The sequence below is a fragment of the Vulpes vulpes genome, chromosome 2 (genome assembly GCF_048418805.1).
Source record: "Vulpes vulpes isolate BD-2025 chromosome 2, VulVul3, whole genome shotgun sequence".
Lineage (NCBI taxonomy): Eukaryota > Metazoa > Chordata > Mammalia > Carnivora > Canidae > Vulpes > Vulpes vulpes.
Genome location: NC_132781.1, coordinates 18544529 through 18563601, shown reverse-complemented (window position 1 = coordinate 18563601; position 19073 = coordinate 18544529). Strand labels below are relative to the sequence as shown.

At 42.8% G+C, this 19073-nt stretch overlaps 1 protein-coding gene across 3 annotated transcripts in view; it reads right to left on the bottom strand.

Moving 5' to 3' along the window:
• Positions 1 to 9579: 9579 nt before the first annotated feature.
• Positions 9580 to 19073, bottom strand: part of GJC1 (gap junction protein gamma 1) — a 51612-nt gene continuing 42118 nt past the window's right edge. For all 3 annotated transcript variants that reach the window (XM_025986905.2, XM_072747008.1, XM_072747009.1), the window contains exons 2-3: positions 16466 to 16541; positions 9580 to 15332 (exon numbers count right to left, since the gene is read on the bottom strand). In XM_025986905.2, coding sequence (XP_025842690.1) covers positions 14122 to 15312 — 1191 coding nt within the window. In that variant the 5' untranslated portion in view covers positions 15313 to 15332; positions 16466 to 16541 and the 3' untranslated portion in view covers positions 9580 to 14121. The remainder of the gene's footprint in view (positions 15333 to 16465; positions 16542 to 19073) is intronic.

The window sequence follows — 19073 nt, the reverse complement described above, 5'->3', positions numbered from 1 at the left end:
GTGCTCACCGTGGGCCAGGCTCTGGGGCAGCATCTCCTGTGATCCTCACTTGTCAACCATGGTGGGGCCAAGACTAGCCCCACTTCACAGATCAGCCCCACTCAGCCTTAGAGGATGCACCCCGTCTGACACTGTCGCTTTTATGTAAAGGTCTATTTTCTGCAACTCCGTGGAAGCCACCCAGGAGTTTCATTTTCTGTTCTTGCATCTTCCCCAGAGCCCCTACACAGGACCACCTGACATAACCTCAGTGGGGAGGACGCGTAGCATCTGTGCTGTCCCATCCCTGTGGCCAGAGAGGAGCAGCAGAGTGCAAGGTACAACAGGTCCGCCTCCCCTGCAAGGACCCTGCTTCCTTCCAAGGACCTTTATGGTCTTTCCTCTTTCAGAGGCTTTCATAAATGTCAAAGACTTATAGTGTTTATTTGCTAAAATACTTGCCCAGAATCTCCAAGAGCTTAAGAGGAAAGAATAAAAGATGTGAAGAAAAAAGTCTAATGACTGACTGGTGTGACAAAGGGAAGGGAGACTGAAACCCTGCTTAATCAGATGGAATTGCAGAATCTGGAGACAAGGGCCCCCTGCCTGTGTGGCTCAGTGGCTGAGCCTCTGGCTTTGGCTTAAGTTATGATCCTGGGGTCCTGGGATTGGGTCCTGCATCGGGCTCCCCGCAGGGAGCCTGCTTCTCCCTCTGCCTGTGTCTCTGCCTCTTTCTCTGTGTTTCTCATGAATAAATAAATAAATGTAAAAAAAAAAAAAAAAAGAATCTAGAGACAAGGGACCTAAAAAGTTATCTGTACAGCTTCCCACAGACTCTTCATGCTAAACTGACCAACCCGGCCTGTATAAAATCCTACAGTGATGGGAAACACACACCTCAAAAAGCAACAGATTCCTGATCTGAACATAAAAGCTACAACCACATTCGGCCTCCCTCCCATCTGTCCACACTGGTATCCCTCCCCTAGGACAGTGCTTTCAGTGTGTGAAAACTGTGGGTATGACCCGGGCGCAAATCTTCTCTTCCTCAGACTCAAGATCCTCCCAATTCAAGTGCTCCTCACCATCTTACTGGCCTGCCAACCTGTCTTGCCATTACCTTCTGGGCACACCCCCAACCTACCCACAAGCTTCCTCAGCCTGCTGCTCAGACATAGAGAGAACCCCCCAGCGTGGCGTGCCCAGCAGAGCCAGAGCAGTGGGTCTGTCTCCATTGTTGACAAGGAAATCTTATTTCTCCAGAAGTAGTAACCGCCCTGATCAGACCACATCAGCAATGTGTATTTATTGGCCATCATCTTACCATGATTTGGCCTAAATCTGTAGACATGAAATCTGAGTAAGTTATTATTTTTTAAGATTTTATTTTTAAATAATCTCTACACCCAACATAGGGCTCAAACCCACAATCCCAAGGTCAAGAGTTCTGTGCTCCACCCACAGAGCCAGCCAAGCGCCTCTGAGAAAGTTTTGTTTGTTTGTTAAGATTTTAATTATTTATTCATGAGAGAGACACACACACACAGAGGCAGAGACACAGGCAGAGGGAGAAGTAGGCTCCTTGCCGGGAGCCTGAGGCGGGACTCAATCCTGAGACCCCAGGATCACGGCCTGAGCCAAAGGCAGACGCTCAACCACTGAGCCACCCAGGCGTCCCTGAGAAAGTTCTTTGAACTAAATTTAATATAGCTTTTATTTTTTAGGAAGGAACCAGAAACTGCATGTCAATCTCTGTTCAAAGAACTTACTACATGGTGACACTGGAAGTTATGCTTGAAAAGGCAGCTGAGGACTCACCAATAAGGATCTGCATGGTCTTTCTTTTGGCGAGTGCTGCAAATTCCCTTCTGTGAAGTGATCTCTCTTGTTCTCTTGAGAATGTGGAGCCAGATGAGGCCTTGTTCTTGGTAGCTGGAAATCAGAGGCTGAAGGTGTTCACAGCTGGGCCATGGAGCCAAGTAGTCATTAAAACTGTGAGGTAGGTCTACAGGTGTGGGTATGAGAAGCACTCCCAGATGTGGTTAAGGGAGAAAGCACAATGCAGAAAGGCTTATAAATTGACACCTTACATGTTGGCTGCTACCAGCATAGGAAAAAACTGGGAGAATTCACAAAAATGGACCAGAAGTTACACATGGGAGGAACGCTGCTGGGAAAGGGATATAGGGATTTTTTTTTTTAATATTTTGTTTATTTATTCATGAGAGACAGAGAGAGAGGGGCAGGCAGAGGGAGCCCGATGTGGGACTTGATCCTGGGCCTCCAGGATCAGGCCCTGGGCTAAAGGCGGTGCTAAACTGCTGAGCCACCAGGGCTGCCCCGATATAGGGATTTCTATTTTTCATTCATTTAATACATTTTGGTGATTTTATTTGCTTGCTTACTTACTGGCTTCTTGGAGTTTATTTTCTAACTGGTGCAAGGCACACAGTTACAGGGTGTCATGAAGACTTCCGTGTGGCTTGGCTACTAAAGTGGGGGGGGGGGGTGCTTCTCTCAGCTTCCTTTTCGGTGTTTTGCTATAAAAGAACCCAGATGCTTCCTCTTGCTGCAGCCTGTAGTCTATGAAGTGAGGGGCTCTGATGAGCCTAGTGCCTCCTGATGCCTGGCAGTGGCCTTTCAGGACTGGGGTCCGATGTTGGCTTTGCCAGATTGGCCACCAGGCTGCTTCCTCAAGGTTTCCAGAGCCAAGTCACAGGTGATCCTGCTGCTGGAGGCCTGGGGGAGATTCCAAGCTAGGGGAGAGCTTGTGCTCAGAGGCTGCTTCCACCAACCCCCGTCTCCCACGCTGGCCCCGGGGAGGGTAGATTCACCATTCTGGGGACTCCAACACGGTGGCCACAGACGGGAGAGTGGACTTCCTGAAAAAGAAGCCTGCCCACTTGGGTGGGCCTTGGGGAGACCCGTGTGGTGGGGGATGGCTTCCCCAGGATACTCTGCCCTTGCACAGGACCTGTCATTGGAAGTGGAAACCCGGCGGTGCCGGTTCACAGTGGTGGGTGGCCACAAGCCAGCGCTGGAGGGGATGGCTGCCGGCGGGTGCTGTGGGCTGGTGGAAACCTCTGCGGGGTCACCCCGTGGGCCTTGGGCGATCCCAGGTGGCGCAGACAGGGGCACTGGGCCACGGAGCCCATTTGCGGCGGAGACCACGCAAGGCTGGGTGCGCATGTGCTAATTTTAAGACATGAGTGTATATTACCTTTTAAGTATTAGCAAGGGTTCTCTGAGTATGTAAGTTCTGGGCCATTTTTATTCCCCACATACTTTTATGTGTGTGTGTGTGTGTGTTTTTAAGATTTTATTTATTCATGAGAGACACAGAGAGAGTGATGCAGAGACACAGGCAGAGGGAGAAGCAGGCTCCTTGCAGGGAGCCCAACGTGGGACTCGATCCCGCGTCTCCAGGATCAGGGCCTGGGCTGAACGCAGCACTAAACCGCTGAGCCACCCAGGCTGCCTGCTTTTTTATGTGTTTGAAGGTAAATAAATGCATGTGTGCTTTTAACAAGAGACACTGCTAGGAATGGCTTTTTAGGGATGGGGCAATTATTTTTTTTATTTTTATTTATTTATGATAGTCACAGAGAGAGAGAGAGGCAGAGACACAGGCAGAGGGAGAAGCAGGCTCCATGCACCGGGAGCCCGACATGGGACTTGATCCCGGGTCTCCAGGATCGCGCCCTGGGCCAAAGGCAGGCGCCAAACCGCTGCGCCACCCAGGGATCCCGGGATGGGGCAATTATTGATGTCTTTTGTTTTCTCTTTATTCCTTCCTGAGTTTTCCAAGTCTTTTATAAGAAGCATGTAATACTATCTTCATGACTAGCATAAAATGTCATTAAAGTAGAATAGTCAACAAAGAAAAAAAAAAAAACTCACAAAAGTCATTGAACTATATACTGGAAAAGGGCACATTTATTGTCTGCAAGTTATGCCCCATAAAGTTCATTTAAGGAATTAAAAAAAGCTTTAGAGCTCTTACATTTCATTTTAAGTAGTCTATGTTATAGTACAGAACTTATCTTCATGGAAAGTAAATGCATGTGTACTAGCAGCAGATGCTCCTGTTAAGTTTCTAAGTGCTCCCTTTCAGGACAATTCATTAAATTTAAGTTCTCTAATTTTGATGTCACCAGTTTTGGCTCTGGGGTCCTGTAGCCTATTACTAAAGATGACAACTGTAATTCTGTTGAATAAATAGTTTGCTTAATGGGGCGCCTGCCTGGCTCAGTTGGAAGAGCATGCAACTCTTGATCTTGGAGTCATGAGTTTGAGTCCCACACTGGTTGTAGAGATTATTTAAATAAATAAAACTTTTAACAAAAAATAATAAATGGTTTGCTTAAGCAAAGAACAAACATGTGTATATGCTTGTGTGTGCATAAATATTTCTGGAAACAGTGATTAACTCTGAGGAAGAGTAATAGGAAGGAATGTGAGGGGGACTTTTATAGTTTTATATCTTTTAGTATTGGTCAAAATGCTTTTATTATTTTTTGTTTTCTTTTTTTTTAAATTATTTTGTTTCTTAAGTTTAATTTTTTTTTCTTTGAGTATGAGGAGGGGAGGGGCAGAGGGAGAGGAAGAAGGAGAGAAACTTAACCAGGCTCCATGCTCAGTGCAGAGCCTGATGAAGGACTTGATCTCATGACCCTGAGATCACAACGTGACCCAAGATCAAGAGTTAGACACTTAATGTACTGAGCCACTCAGGTGCCCCCTTACTTTTTTTTTTTTCTAAAGATTTATTTATTTATTTATTCATGATAGACATAGAGAGAGAGAGAGACAGAGACAGAGACACAGGAGGGAGAAGTGGGCTCCATGCCGGGAGCCCGATGAAGGACTCGATCCCGGGACTCCGGGCCTTGTGCCCTGGGCCAAAGGCAGGCACCAAACCGCTGAGCCACCCAGGGATCCCCGCCCCCTTACTTTTTAAAGTAAGTTCTGTGTGCAACGTGGGGCTCAAATTTACAACCCCAAGATCGGGATGCCTGGGTGGCTCAGCAGTTGAGCATATGCCTTTGGTCACGGTGTGATCCTGGGGTCCTGGGATTGAGTCCCACATCAGGCTCCTTGCATGGAGCCTGCTTCTCCTCCTCCCTCTGCCTGTGTCTCTGCCTCTCTTTCTGTGTCTCTCATGAATAAATAAATAAAATCTTAAAAAAAGAAAAATACAACCCCGACATCAAGAGTTGCAAGCTCTGACTGAGCCAGCCAGGCGCCCCAACAAATGAGTTTTTTAAAAAGTAGGCTGGCTGCTGGCTGAATTTGGGTTGATATGGCTATTAAATTGCTACTGATAAAATCATAGAACCAAAAAATGGTTTGCATTAAACAGAGAATTGCTATAAACAGGGAACACCAAAATGCCTTCTGCACTGGTAGCATGATTTCTTACCTTTCTGCACGAAGTGGCTCAGACTTGGCAGTTTATGCTGGTGGTTTTTCTGATAGTTGACTAAAGCCTTTTCCATCCTGTTACCAGGCCTCAGAACCCACGTTTGACTTCAATCAAGATGGGGTTGCTAGTTTTAGCAAATAACATAGGACCCTCAGTCACATTTGAATTTTGGATAAATGATAATTTTGAACATATTTTCCATATATAAGATGCAATATATAATAAATGATTCACTGTTGATTTGAACTTCAAATTTAAGCAGGCATCTTGTATTTTATCTGACAACCTAAATCAAAGGTAATGGGTTCCTGCCCAGCGCATGTATTCCAGGCCAACCTATGTCAATCTGTTCACAGCCTTCTCTGGCAGTCCCTGGTCGTGCTCTGGTATGTCACATTCCTCCTGACCTCACAAGAACCCCCACACCCCATGCTGAAAGCTCAGCCTTTCCCTTTCCTAGGATCCTAGAGACTACTCAGAAGAGCTGGCTTGAGTGGCCACTCACTGCCTAAAGGCAATGAGATAAATAAAACGAAAAGCAGTCCCCACCCCACACTATCTCTTCTAGGCCAACAAGTCCCCAGAAGCAGACCACTGGAATGAAACAGCATAATCACAAGCTGGTCTGAGAGGGGGCCAAACTAGGCAGACCTTTGTCCACGATCATTTCCCCATCAGAACATGAAGTAAACAATCCACTGACAACCTGCACTAATCCTATTTCCAGGGCTTTTGACTCTAAGAGCATCTGGGGAGCCCAGATCCTCGTGCAGACCATTCTGCAGAGGCTGTAGCCTGTCACTGCTGTCAACAGCACCTGGGTACAGGATCGAACATCAGCCTCTGCCTGCTGGGCACAAGCCACAGCTGCAACGTGCTTTCAGAAAAATGGGCCAGGCCAAAGGGGCTCCCTGTCAGTGCTTTTCAATGTTCCAGTGCAAAGATAAAATTTCACTTTCACAGGACTACACAAACTAAAAATAAAATAAAAAAAAAAAAGCGATCTAGTTCTGTATCATTTTTCCCCATGGTCAGGTCCCATTCAGGTCACTGGCTGTGCAGGGAAATCAGTTATGAACAGTTGCTTGGCTCTGCCTTGCCTGGGGTTTAAGGCTGTCAGCCAGCCATGCCCTCTGTGATGGCCCCGGAGAGCAGAGCAGACAAGGATACTTGTGGAAGGTTTGGCCGAGGGTAAAGAGGGAATCCGGTCAGCTTTTCCTCCAGGCACTGGCAGTGGGCTTCCTTGGGTTTTCTCTCACAATCCCCGAATCTAGTTGAAAATAGGCCTAGCGTGTCAAGGACAGGGCAAGGAAATGCTGTGCCATTTCCTCAGGATTGAGAGGGCAGGAGAAAACCAAGAGACAGCTAATGCTTGTCACCATGTCATCTTTTTCTTGTTTTCCACTATTCATTTCCCATTTCTAATCTCCTCAAAGATGTCATTCAACATAGGGTGGAGAAATTTCTAAGTAACAATGCTAACTCTTTGACATAGAAGGTGGTTCTCTTTGCATGGACTAGTTATAGCCATAAAGTGGAAGCCCTGAATCCATTGGATTTTTTTTTTAAGATTTTATTTATTTATTCATGACAGACACACACAAAGAGAGAGAGAGAGAGAGAGAGAGAGAGAGAGAGAGGCAGAGACACAGGTAGAGGGAGAAGCAGGCTCCATGCAGGGAGCCCGACGTGGGACTCGATCCCGGGTCTCCAGGATCAGGGCCTGGGCTGAAGGTGGCGCCAAATCGCTGGGTCATCGGGGCTGCCCACCATTGGATGTTTTACAGTTATACAACACAGAGTCCAGGACTACATGCTACCCAGCACCTACCCCCTGCAAATCACTTATGGATTATTCGGTCCAGCCCTTTAGTCCTCCACTCCAGGGTGCCATCATTCTGGGCTGGCTGAGAAGACACGTGCTATGCCAGGTCTAAACCTCCTTGGAAATAATCCCTTCCCCTTTCACCCTGGCAGGCACACACTTCATTTTTCTTTTCCCTAAGATAAGTGGTTCTCAAAAATCAATGTAGGTGGTGATTGTGATACAGAATTGTTGCCTGATGCATGTATTCACCTTCTAGTGGTGGTTACTCAACTGTATGTATTTGTAACTATGTATTATATGCTAAGTAAATAGGGTGAATTTTACTACATGTAAATTATGCCTTAGCAAAAGATTTTTAGGGGTGTCTGGGTGGCTGAGTTGGTTAAGTGTCTGCCTTCAGCTCAGGTCATGATCCCAGGGTCCTGAGAGCATCAGCTCCCTCTGCTCAGCAGGGAAGATGCTTCTCCCTTTCCCTCTTCCCTGGCTTGTGCACTCTCGCTCACACTCTCTCTCAAGTGAATAAATAAAATCTTAAAAAAAAAAAAAACGATTTTAAATAATCATCTAGAGAACTTAGTTCTGACTATGTAGGCCTGAGATGCATCTGAGGAATCAGTATTTTTTTTTTTAAAGATTTTTTTATTTGAGAGAGAGGGAGAGAGCACAAGCAGGGAGCCCAACCCTAGGACCCTGAGATCATGATCTGAGCCAAAGCAGATACTTAACCGACTGAGCCACCCAGGTGCCCCAAAAGCCTACATTTATTTAAAAAAGATTTGTGGGGGGCAGCTCAGGTGGCTCAGCGGTTTAGCGTCGACTTCAGCCCAGGGCATGATCCTGGAGACCCAGGATGGAGTCCCACGTTGGGCTCCCTGCATGGAGCCTGCTTCTCCCTCTGCCTGTGTCTCTGCCTCTCTCTCTTTCTGTGTGTCTCTCATGAATAAATAAATAAAGTCTTAAAAAAAAATTTGTGGGATGCCTGGGTGGCTCAGCGGTTGGGCCTCTGCCTTTGGCTCAGGGCTCCCAGGATCGAGTCCCACATTGGGCTCTCTGCATGGAGCTCCTCCCTCTGCCTGTGTCTCTGCCTCTCATGAACAACTAAAACCTTTAAATAAAAATAAAAAGATTTGTATTTATTTTTTCATGAAAGACACAGAGAGAGGCAAAAGGAGAAGCAGGCTCTCTGTGGGGAGCCTGAGGTGGGACTCGATCTCAGGACCCCAGGATCATGCCCTGAGTGAAGGCAGACACTCAACCACTGAGCCACCCAGGCGTCCTGGAACCTATATTTTAATAGGCATTCCTGTTACTTCTTCCATAGGCAACTCAACGGTTATATTTGGAAAAAATGCTATAGATACAGCAAGGTCCACCTAGCAAAGAGCCACACACCTATCTGCCCCGATGAGAAAGCCCACTAGCAGCTGCTGCACACCCCCCCAGGAAAAGGGCTAAGGGTGCTGTATTGAGCCACTGTGCAGACCTGGCGTCTGTTCTCAGCTCTGCCTCAACCTCCATATTCTTCATGCCCCTGGGTAACATGCTTCCAATGTGAACTCAAGGAGCGAAAACCCTAAAAATATTGTATATTAAGATTCATAAAAGCCTTAGAAAGTTTTAAACTCCACGTAGCAAAGATTTTAACTTTGATGACAACACCTCTTCCAGGTATTAGTTCTGTTCTGATGGCAAATCTGCCCAAGAATCCACTTTCAGAAGGAGCAGAGTGCCTTCACTGCTCTGGCAGCTTTTGAACAGCTCACAAGTTCATTACCAAATATGGCTGGCTGACCAGTTTACAATCTGTTGTGCTGAGGGTGCACTCTGTGCATGACCTACCAGCCAGCCTTCTGCGTCTGGGGGGAAAGAGGGTATTTGTACAATAGATACTACCCTTTTCTACACTTACCTCCCAGAAGGCACTCCTCTTGTTGAAAAGGCCCTGAGAACCAAAGGGAGCCTTAGACAGGGTAGGATCCCAGTGTCTACGCTTAGACTTTAGCCTCCTCACTCCTCCCACACAAGGCCACATACTCTTCCCAGATGATGATGCCAGAAATATGCCCATCCAGGCAGCCCCAGCACTCCCAGGGGTTGTAACTCAGCTATGAAAAAAAGGGCATGTTTTGAGCCCAAACATCTACTTGGAAAATTTCCTGCTTGTGCATTCCCACTGAGATCAATTTACAGGTGAAAGTACTAGAAGAGGTTTTCATATCAGGTTTTCTGTACAAACCATTAAGCTCTCGGGTACTATTTTACACAAAGAATGGGATAAAATCCTTAATATGACACTGGCAGCTGAGCTGAGTTTTCAAGTTTGGGAAAAGATGCACAGACCACGAACGAATCTTCTAAACTGTATTTGGAACCGACAAAACATTGGGAACCGACCAGTCTTCCTGAGAAAAAGCCCCAAGCAGAGTCTGTCCCCATTATTAAATTTTTACATTAATGTACAGAACAAAATTAGCAATGAGTGGTCTTTGGCACTAGAATGGGTAATTCCTTAGCTGTTCATACCACATCCAGACTGCACACATGACATTAGATTGCTGGTTAACAGTTAAATTTTACATTTAAATTATCTTAAAAAACTAGAAGTCCTAGCTAAGTTTTTCAGTATCAGTATGCTAACCATATCTTGTACTTAGTGCCTGAGGTAGACTTCTCTAAGAGCTTTATTTAAGAAAACACAATTGAGAGTATAATAAAAACATTTCCAATCTTAGAAGCATAGAGCTAAATGCTTTTGCTGGTTCAACAAGCCAACCCTGAAATACGTAACGCTTACTCCTTTTATTTCTGTAGAGATTCTGCATGGGAATTAAGATTTTCCTTTGTTTGGACTCCTGGACTTGGAAATACTTATGGATTGCCTCTTTGGAAAGTATGATTATTAAGGTGGAATGTGCACAAACCAAAATCACTTAACATCATTATTAAAAACAACACTACTGCATTAGGGACAAATAAAATCTTTTAATCTCTCCATGATGTGTGGCCAGAATGAGTAACAAGTATGCAATTCAACCTAATGATTCTAACATCTGATGGTGACTATAAACTATTACAAATTTAGGATGTAGATGAGTCGAAATTTTATTTCCCAACTCTGCACTGTATAGGCACAAGGGCTTTCTTATTTTCATGAGATTACATGATATTATAAAGATACAATTAATCTAATACCAGGAATCTTCAATCAAAATGACCAGCAGCTGTGTATCTTTGACTTTGGGTACTTTTCTTCAGTTGGGAAAGGCCATTCCTTTATAAAAAGGCATTTCTTGAAATAGGTTCAAGTATAACATACTTGCCTTTTATTGAAAGCTAGCAGGCCAAAAATTTATCATAAACTATAAATGTTATTTTTAGAGGTGTACTGCCTCTTAAATGAGACAGAAGGAATAAAGCATGGACATTTATAAGCCGAAAGGGTAAACCATTGATATGACTAATGGGAATAACATTTAAATCCATTCTTGGTAGGAACTGCTTAAAGCAAGTGTTTTAAGCCATCACTGATTCCTGTGCTCAAGAGCACTGAAGGATGTCTGAACTACCATCATGTAGTTCTGTCAACTATTTTTTTCTTGAAGCTCTAAGTTCAGACAAATGACCAATAGTTGGTTTTTTAATACCTTTCACCAGAGGATCTAACTACTTAACATTTAGAAGTAGCTCCTGAAGCTTGGAAAAAAAAAAATCAACTGAACTGCCTAATTTCACACCATGAAAAAATGACAGAGTTAAGGAACAGAATGAGGACTTTTTTTCCTCTTTTAAGACATAGGTGCCTTTCTGAAAGACATGTATGAGAATTGTTGGGGCTGTGAAAAACATTTTAGATGGCAAAGTTCATTTTTATCAAAAGTAATTCTACAGACATTAGTCAAGGAAAATCCCCAGAAAAATGACCTCGAATGAGATTAACACTCTTGTGGTTTTAAATAAACAAATATAGAGGCAGGAAAAACGAAGTCATAAAGCAAAAACAAAGCCACAAAGTGAACATTAACATTTCTTTAGGGGAAAATGTTATCTAATTCTCCCTTCCAATTTGAACTAAGAAAAAAGCCTGTTTTATAAGTGTTTTCTGAATAATAGATTTTAATACAGATGATGAGCAAAAGACACACTACATCTGAGTAAATCCAATAGTATGTTAAGAAATACAAACTTGTCGACTATACCCTGGTTCCAGTATATGAAGGACTAAGCACTCAATTATTTAGAAAGTATATGTCATGCGACAAAGGCCGTTTTCAATGGGAGTTCAGAGGAACAGGATTTTGATAGGGGAAAAAAAAAAGAGGTTGATTTTATCAACCCCTGCTGACAGGCTTTTTATACTAATACCTGAAAGTTCCAGAATAACCAGAACGGTATTTTTAGATTCAATGTAGACCCAACTAATGGGCTAAGCTAGACACAGGTAGGGCCATCTTCCTAATGGAGGTCCTCGACATGCCATTATGGGAAAATGGCTTTGGCAAATTCCCACGTGCAAAGGCTGAAGGAAATATACCAAGAAAGCAGTGAGACTTGGGAACTCCATGTCATAATTAAAACTTCAGTGAGAGAATAAAAATAGATTTTTAAAGTGTGTGCACATGTGAAGTGACTGAAAGTATCTTTCCATATACTTTAAGATGTTAAAGAAATGATCCAGACACAATGTAGCATTCTCTTTGGCACAAGCTGAGAAGAGAGGTCTTGGGCACTACTTGTGGGAACGAGTTCCCACTCCTGACACTGTGTCTCTGCCATGCATTTTGGCTCGGCTCCCTCTCGGTCCTCAACCTTCCCAACAGTGCTGGTGAAGCCGCTCTGCTTTCTTTCAGGCTCTGCTCAGATGGACTCGAGTGTATGTGTATTTTCTGTTCTTTGATTAAGAAATCTCCTTGAAGCTCTAGTGTCATACAAAGCTAAGTTTCAGTGTTAAAATCTTGTTTTCTAAAAAAAATAAAATAATAATAATAATAAAATAAAATAAAATAAAATAAAATAAAATAAAATATAATCTTGTTTTCTAAGAAGAATCAGTTGAATTTCCTTATAAAGCATGTGGTATGAAGGACACTCTGCACGTCTACTAATCCTCCAGGACACAACAGGTATCTCATTCTCTGAAATTTCCCCTTTGGTCTTACCTGAGTTTACTTCCTGCTTAAGATGTGTAGAGATTCTAAGGAGCTTCTCTAGGCTAAAATTTATAAATTTAAGAAAAAAAAGCAAATAAAGCAAAATAAGGTTTAATGCATGGCTAGAAAATAAGCTTAAATTTTCTATTGAGTAGAACAAAGAAAGAAAGAAATGAAAAAGAAATGCCCAAAGGTGCTGCAGGATTCTCCTAAATAATAAAGAATTGACATTCTAAAATTAAGACATAAAAAAATAATACTTTTAGAATTTCAAAGTCAGAGGTGGCTTGTCTTCTCTTAGAAAAGAGTGAGACACTCAAACAAAAATGCTCTCTGGGAAAAGAAGGCCCCTTCCTATAAATCTTTATCAAGCTCTTACTCAGATGCTCATAAACTCTGAGATAAATGATGTGAACATGATGTGAGAGCAAAGCTCTCCAACATAAAATAGGACCAAAAACATCAATAAAATACTGCAAATTACGGGTGTTATGTGAACACTAATGCTAGCCATTAACAAAAAGATATGCCTATAGGGAATAAATACTGAAATTCTCTTTAGGTCTATTTACAGGTAGAATCCTCGTTTTGACTGGTTTCCACACAAAAATCCACATGGGCAGAAGTACAGAAATGATAAAAGCTTCACAGTAAATTACAAAAATTAGGAATTCGGACTTAGGCTTTCTGTCATATGCAGTGCAAGTAGCTTTGAGTATTCTTAGTCTATAAGGGAGTTTTTTTTTATCTCTAATATTAACATATAAAGAAAATATCACTGGTTTCTTAAGAAACCCGGGAGGCAAGTTTCTGGATAGAGATTTAAGGCAAATCAAATAGGGCCACAACTAAACAGTGTAGTGGGGTTCATTTTCCAGGAGTGGCTTTGCTTTGCAATAGAGAAATGTTAGTCACAACTCTGGTCAGGGTCTCTGCACTGCTATCAGACTGGGGAATATCTTTGTGTATCAGCCTTTTCAAAGAACTTAGATTATATACACACCAACAAGGCATATACGGGTAACACTCGATAATTAAAGGAATCCTGCAGTGAATCATTTCTATCCTTTGCAAACACGAACAGATTTTTAAAGATTGGATTCAAGTCTGGGTTCATGAATGAGAGTCAAAGATTTCTTAAGTAAAGGAGAAAAGATCTCAACCTCCTCCTACTGTGGATTTTCTTTCCAAGACTGAAAATTGATGTTTCCTTCTCTGGCTCCTTACATATCTGAAATCTTCTCTGCAACACAAGAGGCACTTTTATTAGGTGTGGCATCTATTAAAACTTTAAACCCAGGGTAGAATTTAAGTAATAACACTAGCCTGATAGGCATTACCTTAAGGATTTTTTTCCTTTAATATAAAAGTATAACTACAGTGGTCCAATATACAAATACAAAAAAAATTCTCATACTAAAAAAAGTACCATAATACTGTACATACAAAAACTTTTCAACAAGAATGATTTAAATATATCTGTTCTTTTCCAGATCTGGAAGACACAAATGTAGAGTTCCATAACGGTATTATTGCTGGAATATGTGCCCAGGAACACTGTGTTTTCCCCTTTTCTTCCCCTTGTCCCAGCCCCGCTTTCAGAGTCCCCTGAGCTTGGATCATGAGCCAACAGCATCTCTGAAGATAACCAGAGCCAAATGTTTACTCAATGGAAGTCATTATTCAGTGAGCCGCTGCTTACCATAAACTATGAAAAGCACAAGTTTTAAGCCCAGCCAAGACTAAATCCAGACGGAGGTCTTCCCATCCCCTGATTTGCTACTAGCACTGCTCTTGTTGGACCCAGCTTTGGACCCCGCTTTGGCTTTTTTTTCCCGGGGTCCATGGGGGTTGTTTTGGTGACTGTAGGCCTGGATTGCTAGATCCAAGCGTTCCTGAGCCATTTTGATCTCCCGCTGCAGAGTCTCCAGGTCAGCAGGGAGGTTCTCCTCGTGGCTGCCATACTGTTGTTCCTGGGCGATGTTGGCCTTGTTTTGCTTGTAGGCAATCTTAGCATTGGATAGTTCGGTGTACTGGATCTGATCTGGTTTGACGGCAATGTTATAGCCAGGGGGAGCAGATGGTGTATTCCAAGTGAAAGGATAATTATAAGCACCCGGATCTTCCAGTTCCCTCCTTTTACTGTTTAGTGAGTCTCGAATTGTCCCAAACCCTAAATGAAGCATTTCCCAAATGTTAAGCAACAGGCAAAGGCCTGTAACACCATACATTATTAGAAGGAAGATGGTCTTTTCAGTAGGTCTAGAAATAAAGCAGTCTATTTTATGAGGGCAAGGAAGTCTGCTGCACACATAAAATGGGTGGACTTGGAAGCCATACAGAAAATACTGCCCTATCAGAAAACCCACCTCAAATACGGTCCTTGCAAGCAACTGCAGCACGTAGATTTTCATAAGCCCATCCTCCCGAATCCGCCGTCGGCCATCATGCTTGGGTTTAGGTTGGTTCTGCTCCTTATTTTCTTTTTCACTTTCCAATTCCATTTCTGGATACATCATGGGATCCTCTTCATGGTCCTCTTCTGTTTCTTCCAGAGCCCGGTGCTGTTTCCAACGCATTGCATACGGTTTGCTCCGAGCTGCCTTCTTGTCTGCTTCTCCATGCTCCATTTTGGCAATCTTATGAATGGCATAGCCCAGGTACATCACTGAGGGAGTTGCCACCAGGATGATCTGGAATACCCAGAAGCGCACGTGGGAGAGGGGTGCAAAGGCATCATAGCAGACATTTTCACAGCCTGGCTGCTCTGTGTTACATACAAATTTGCTTTGCTCATCGTAATAGATGGACTCCCCTCCTACAGCTGTAAGTACAATCCGGAAGACAATCAATACAGTGAGCCAGATCTTCCCCACAAATGTGGAATGGTTGTGGATCTCCTCTAGCAGGCGAGTCAGGAAGCTCCAACTCATGGTGACCGAATTGGTTTGCCCTGATAAAAATGGGAAAATGCCAAAGGAAAATCTGAACAACTTAACTTTTTGATGATACCTCTAGGAACTACTCTTGTGAATACCTGAAATCTAACTTCAAGGCTCATGTTAGAATGACAAAAGAAAGAGCATCTCAGTGTCTCCTATGTCAGGTAGGACACTTTACCTCAGTCTATGGAGCACTTGTTTGGGCCTGCAGAATCCTAGGATGTCTGGTCAGCTTTCACGTCTTCCCTGGTCCCAAAGGTAAAATTGTAGCTATCATCTGAGATGTATTTCTCAGACCCAGCATACTGGATTCTTTATGTATACTATTATTTCATAAGACTTTTTTTTCTTTCATAAGACTTCTTTGTGAGATACAGATATAAAAAAACAGAACAGAGTATAGTAAGGCTTATTCTGTCCACTCATGGTGACTAGCACTGAGAACACAATGGGGACACATGGGCCGTGGGCAGACTCCAGTGTGAAGAGACGCTGTATTAGGAAATTTAAATTTTGGACTCGGTGACAAAGTATTAAAAAGAATTAAGATGATACAGCTACAAATAACTGGCAATAATCAAAGAAAAAAAAAAAGACAGAAAGGAAATAGACACTCCCTAGCTGGGCTGCACAGCATAGGAGATTCTAGGATCCTGTGTATTGCTATACTTTATGGCAGATATTAAAAATGTTTCCAAACTAAACTGTGAGGACATTAAATCCAATCATAGGCAAATCCATTTAAAACAGCATTTTGAAGGATTCAGATTCTCAGAATCTGAGATTCTTAGATCTATGCCCAGAATCCTGCTAAAAATCATTTAAATGAGGTGATATATATATATAAAATCCCTAATGTAGGGATCCCTGGGTGGTGCAGCAGTTTAGCGCCTGCCTTTGGCCCAGGGCGCAATCCTGGAGACCCGGGATCGAATCCCACATCGGGCTCCTGGTGCATGGAGCCTGCTTCTCCCTCTGCCTATGTCTGTGCCTCTCTCTCTCTTTCTCTCTCTGTGTGACTATCATAAAAAAAAAAAAAAAATCCCTAATGTAACCCCTGACCCAAAGCACACTTCTATCTCCCAGTTTACTTTTGCAGATTATCGGTGATTATCGGAATGACCCAAGTTTAAATATTCTTTACCTGTTATCCAGAACTTCTGGTATCCAGAATTTTCTTAGAGGAACGATGTTTTGCTTACAACTTTTCCAGATTTCCTCTGGAAGGAAAAAAGACAAGAGAAGGTCACAAGCTTCCTTCCACAGAAAATAATGAATCATTAAAATGTCATTATCAGGAACAAAGTTTTCTATGGAGCATAGGAATCAATGAGGATGAGGCAGAAACAGGCTTGAATGTGAATTCCACTATTTATTTCTCCCAACACATGCGGTAGAGAAACTATGTTTAACAGTAACCCAAAGATAATCTTAAGTCATTGCAGTCTAAGGAAATATGACAGGAAGATGAGTCATTTGTGCAAATCTGAAGCAGATCAACTCTGGCACCTATAGGAAAAAGCCAAAGCAGGAAAGTCTCAACAAATTTAAACCGGGTCACGAAAGGCCTTGCGAAAATCTTCACCCTGGATGCTCTATTCCTGTTCTATTCCCTGGAGCAGCTAAAACCTCTCACTGGGATTTGAACAGCCAACTAGGAGCAAGCTGTTTAGTTAAAACACCCAACAGCTGGCTCTCAGTCACTGGGACACCCGAATCCACACAAGGTGATTTATAGATTGACACAGACCGCTCACAGAAAGAAAACACCTGCATCTGCGTTGTGATTTAAAAAAAAAAAAAAAAAAAAAAAGGGAAGCCCGGGTGGCTCAGCAGTTTAGCGCCACCTTCAGCCCAGGGCCTGATCCTGGAGACCCAGGATTGAGTCCCACATCAGGCTTCCTGCATGAAGCCTGCTTCTCCCTCTGCCTGTGTCTCTGTCTCTCTCTCTGTGTCTCTCATGAATAAATAAATAAAATCTTAAAAAAAAAAATCCAGGGGTGCATGGCTGGCTCAGTTGGTGGAGTGTGCAACTGATGATCTTGGGGCAGTGGGTTTAAGCCCCACACTAGGTGTGGAGATTACTCAAAATCTTTTTAAATATCCAGGATAAATTATTGCTTATTATCAAGTTCTGCCAACTCTGAATAGCATAAAGTGCCAATTTCGTTCATCTGCTATCATTTTTAAAAAAGATTTTTACTTACTTGAGAGAGACAGAGACTGCAACAGAGACAGTGAGAGAGAGCACAAGCAGGAGAGAGGGAGAAGGCTTCCTGCTGTGCAGGGAGTCCAATGTGGGGGGCTTGATCCCAGGACCCTGGGATCATGATCTGAGCCAAAGGTAGATACTTAACCAACACCACCAACCAGAAGCCCCTGCTATCATTTAATTTCATAAATAAAGGTCAGGGAAAGAATAAGAAAAGATAGAAGTCCTGGCACTCACATAACATGCAAGTATCAAGATTATGTACAGAATCTGACCACACAAGCATCTCACCACAGGACTTCAAATACATTTCCACTCCTAATGTCTAAATGAGCTCAGTATTTCTCCTACTGAATACACAGATTATAAAACCACTAAGGAGTAATATCCAATCTTTATATAAGGTGACATAAGTCAAGCTTCCAACATGGAACTTCTGTAATGATTCATATCCCCAAGTTCAGACTCAGATTGTTCCATACTTAACTGACCACGCCACCCAAATGAATATCTTTTTATTAATTGTTGCTATGAAAGAATTTCTCAACAGTTCAGAATCTCATATAATAATCTAATGTCTTTGGGGGGAGGATGAATGGTGATATGTCCTTCAAAGCTTATGTAAATTATAAAGCGCAACTTAGACACAGAAGTAGGCACTGTACACTGGTTAAGATGTAGGCTAGGCCTAGAAAAATGCTGAACCCTTAGAACCTGGTTTCCCACGGGCATTCATAAGTACCATAGCACCCCATATCTGTACCTTGAGTATGAATGATGTTGCATTTAGTAACTTAATTCTAGCATGTCATAGAACAGGTAACTGGAATTTTCTTTCTAAAGTAACCACGGGCTTCCTAAAATGAATGGCAACATCACTTTTATCTACTGGGGAGTCAACAGATTTTTCTTTGCTACTCTTTGCAAATCCCTTTCCTTTCCTTGCAAGCATTAAGAGAATGGCTTATATACCAGACTACACTATTCCAAGGGTGTGGAAGGGCAAGAAAGGGAGGGAGGCAGGGAGAGAGGGAGAGAAAATAGAACAAGTGAAAGGGTGGGTTCCGGAACTGACATTTCTAAACAGAACCTGTCATTGCCAAGTGTGGTCTCATTGTTCTTGCTCTACTACAGTTCCCTCTCTTCCACCATAGTCTTCTCTGACTTCTCTGTTTCAGCAAACAGACATAGATAAGGAATGGGGAGGGAGAGTGTGCAATTAATCTGTGAATGTCTCTCATGAAAAAATAAGAATAATTTCCATTATCTCCATCTATGAAGGAGAAAGTGACAGTGGAGCCTGTGACAAGTGGTGGTGAGAGGTGGGGGAGGGGGGTGATAGATACCTGAATGTTTTTTGCTAACTAAGAAAGCCCCAATTGATATGTATTTTTTGTACTTAATATCTTTTTGACAAAATAATACTCTTTATACTCTGGCTGAATTTATCTACAGACAAATTCTAGGAAGTGGTATTACTAGGCCACAGGAAATGAAAATCTGCATGGCTCTTGCTTTGTACTATCGTCCAACTTTCTTT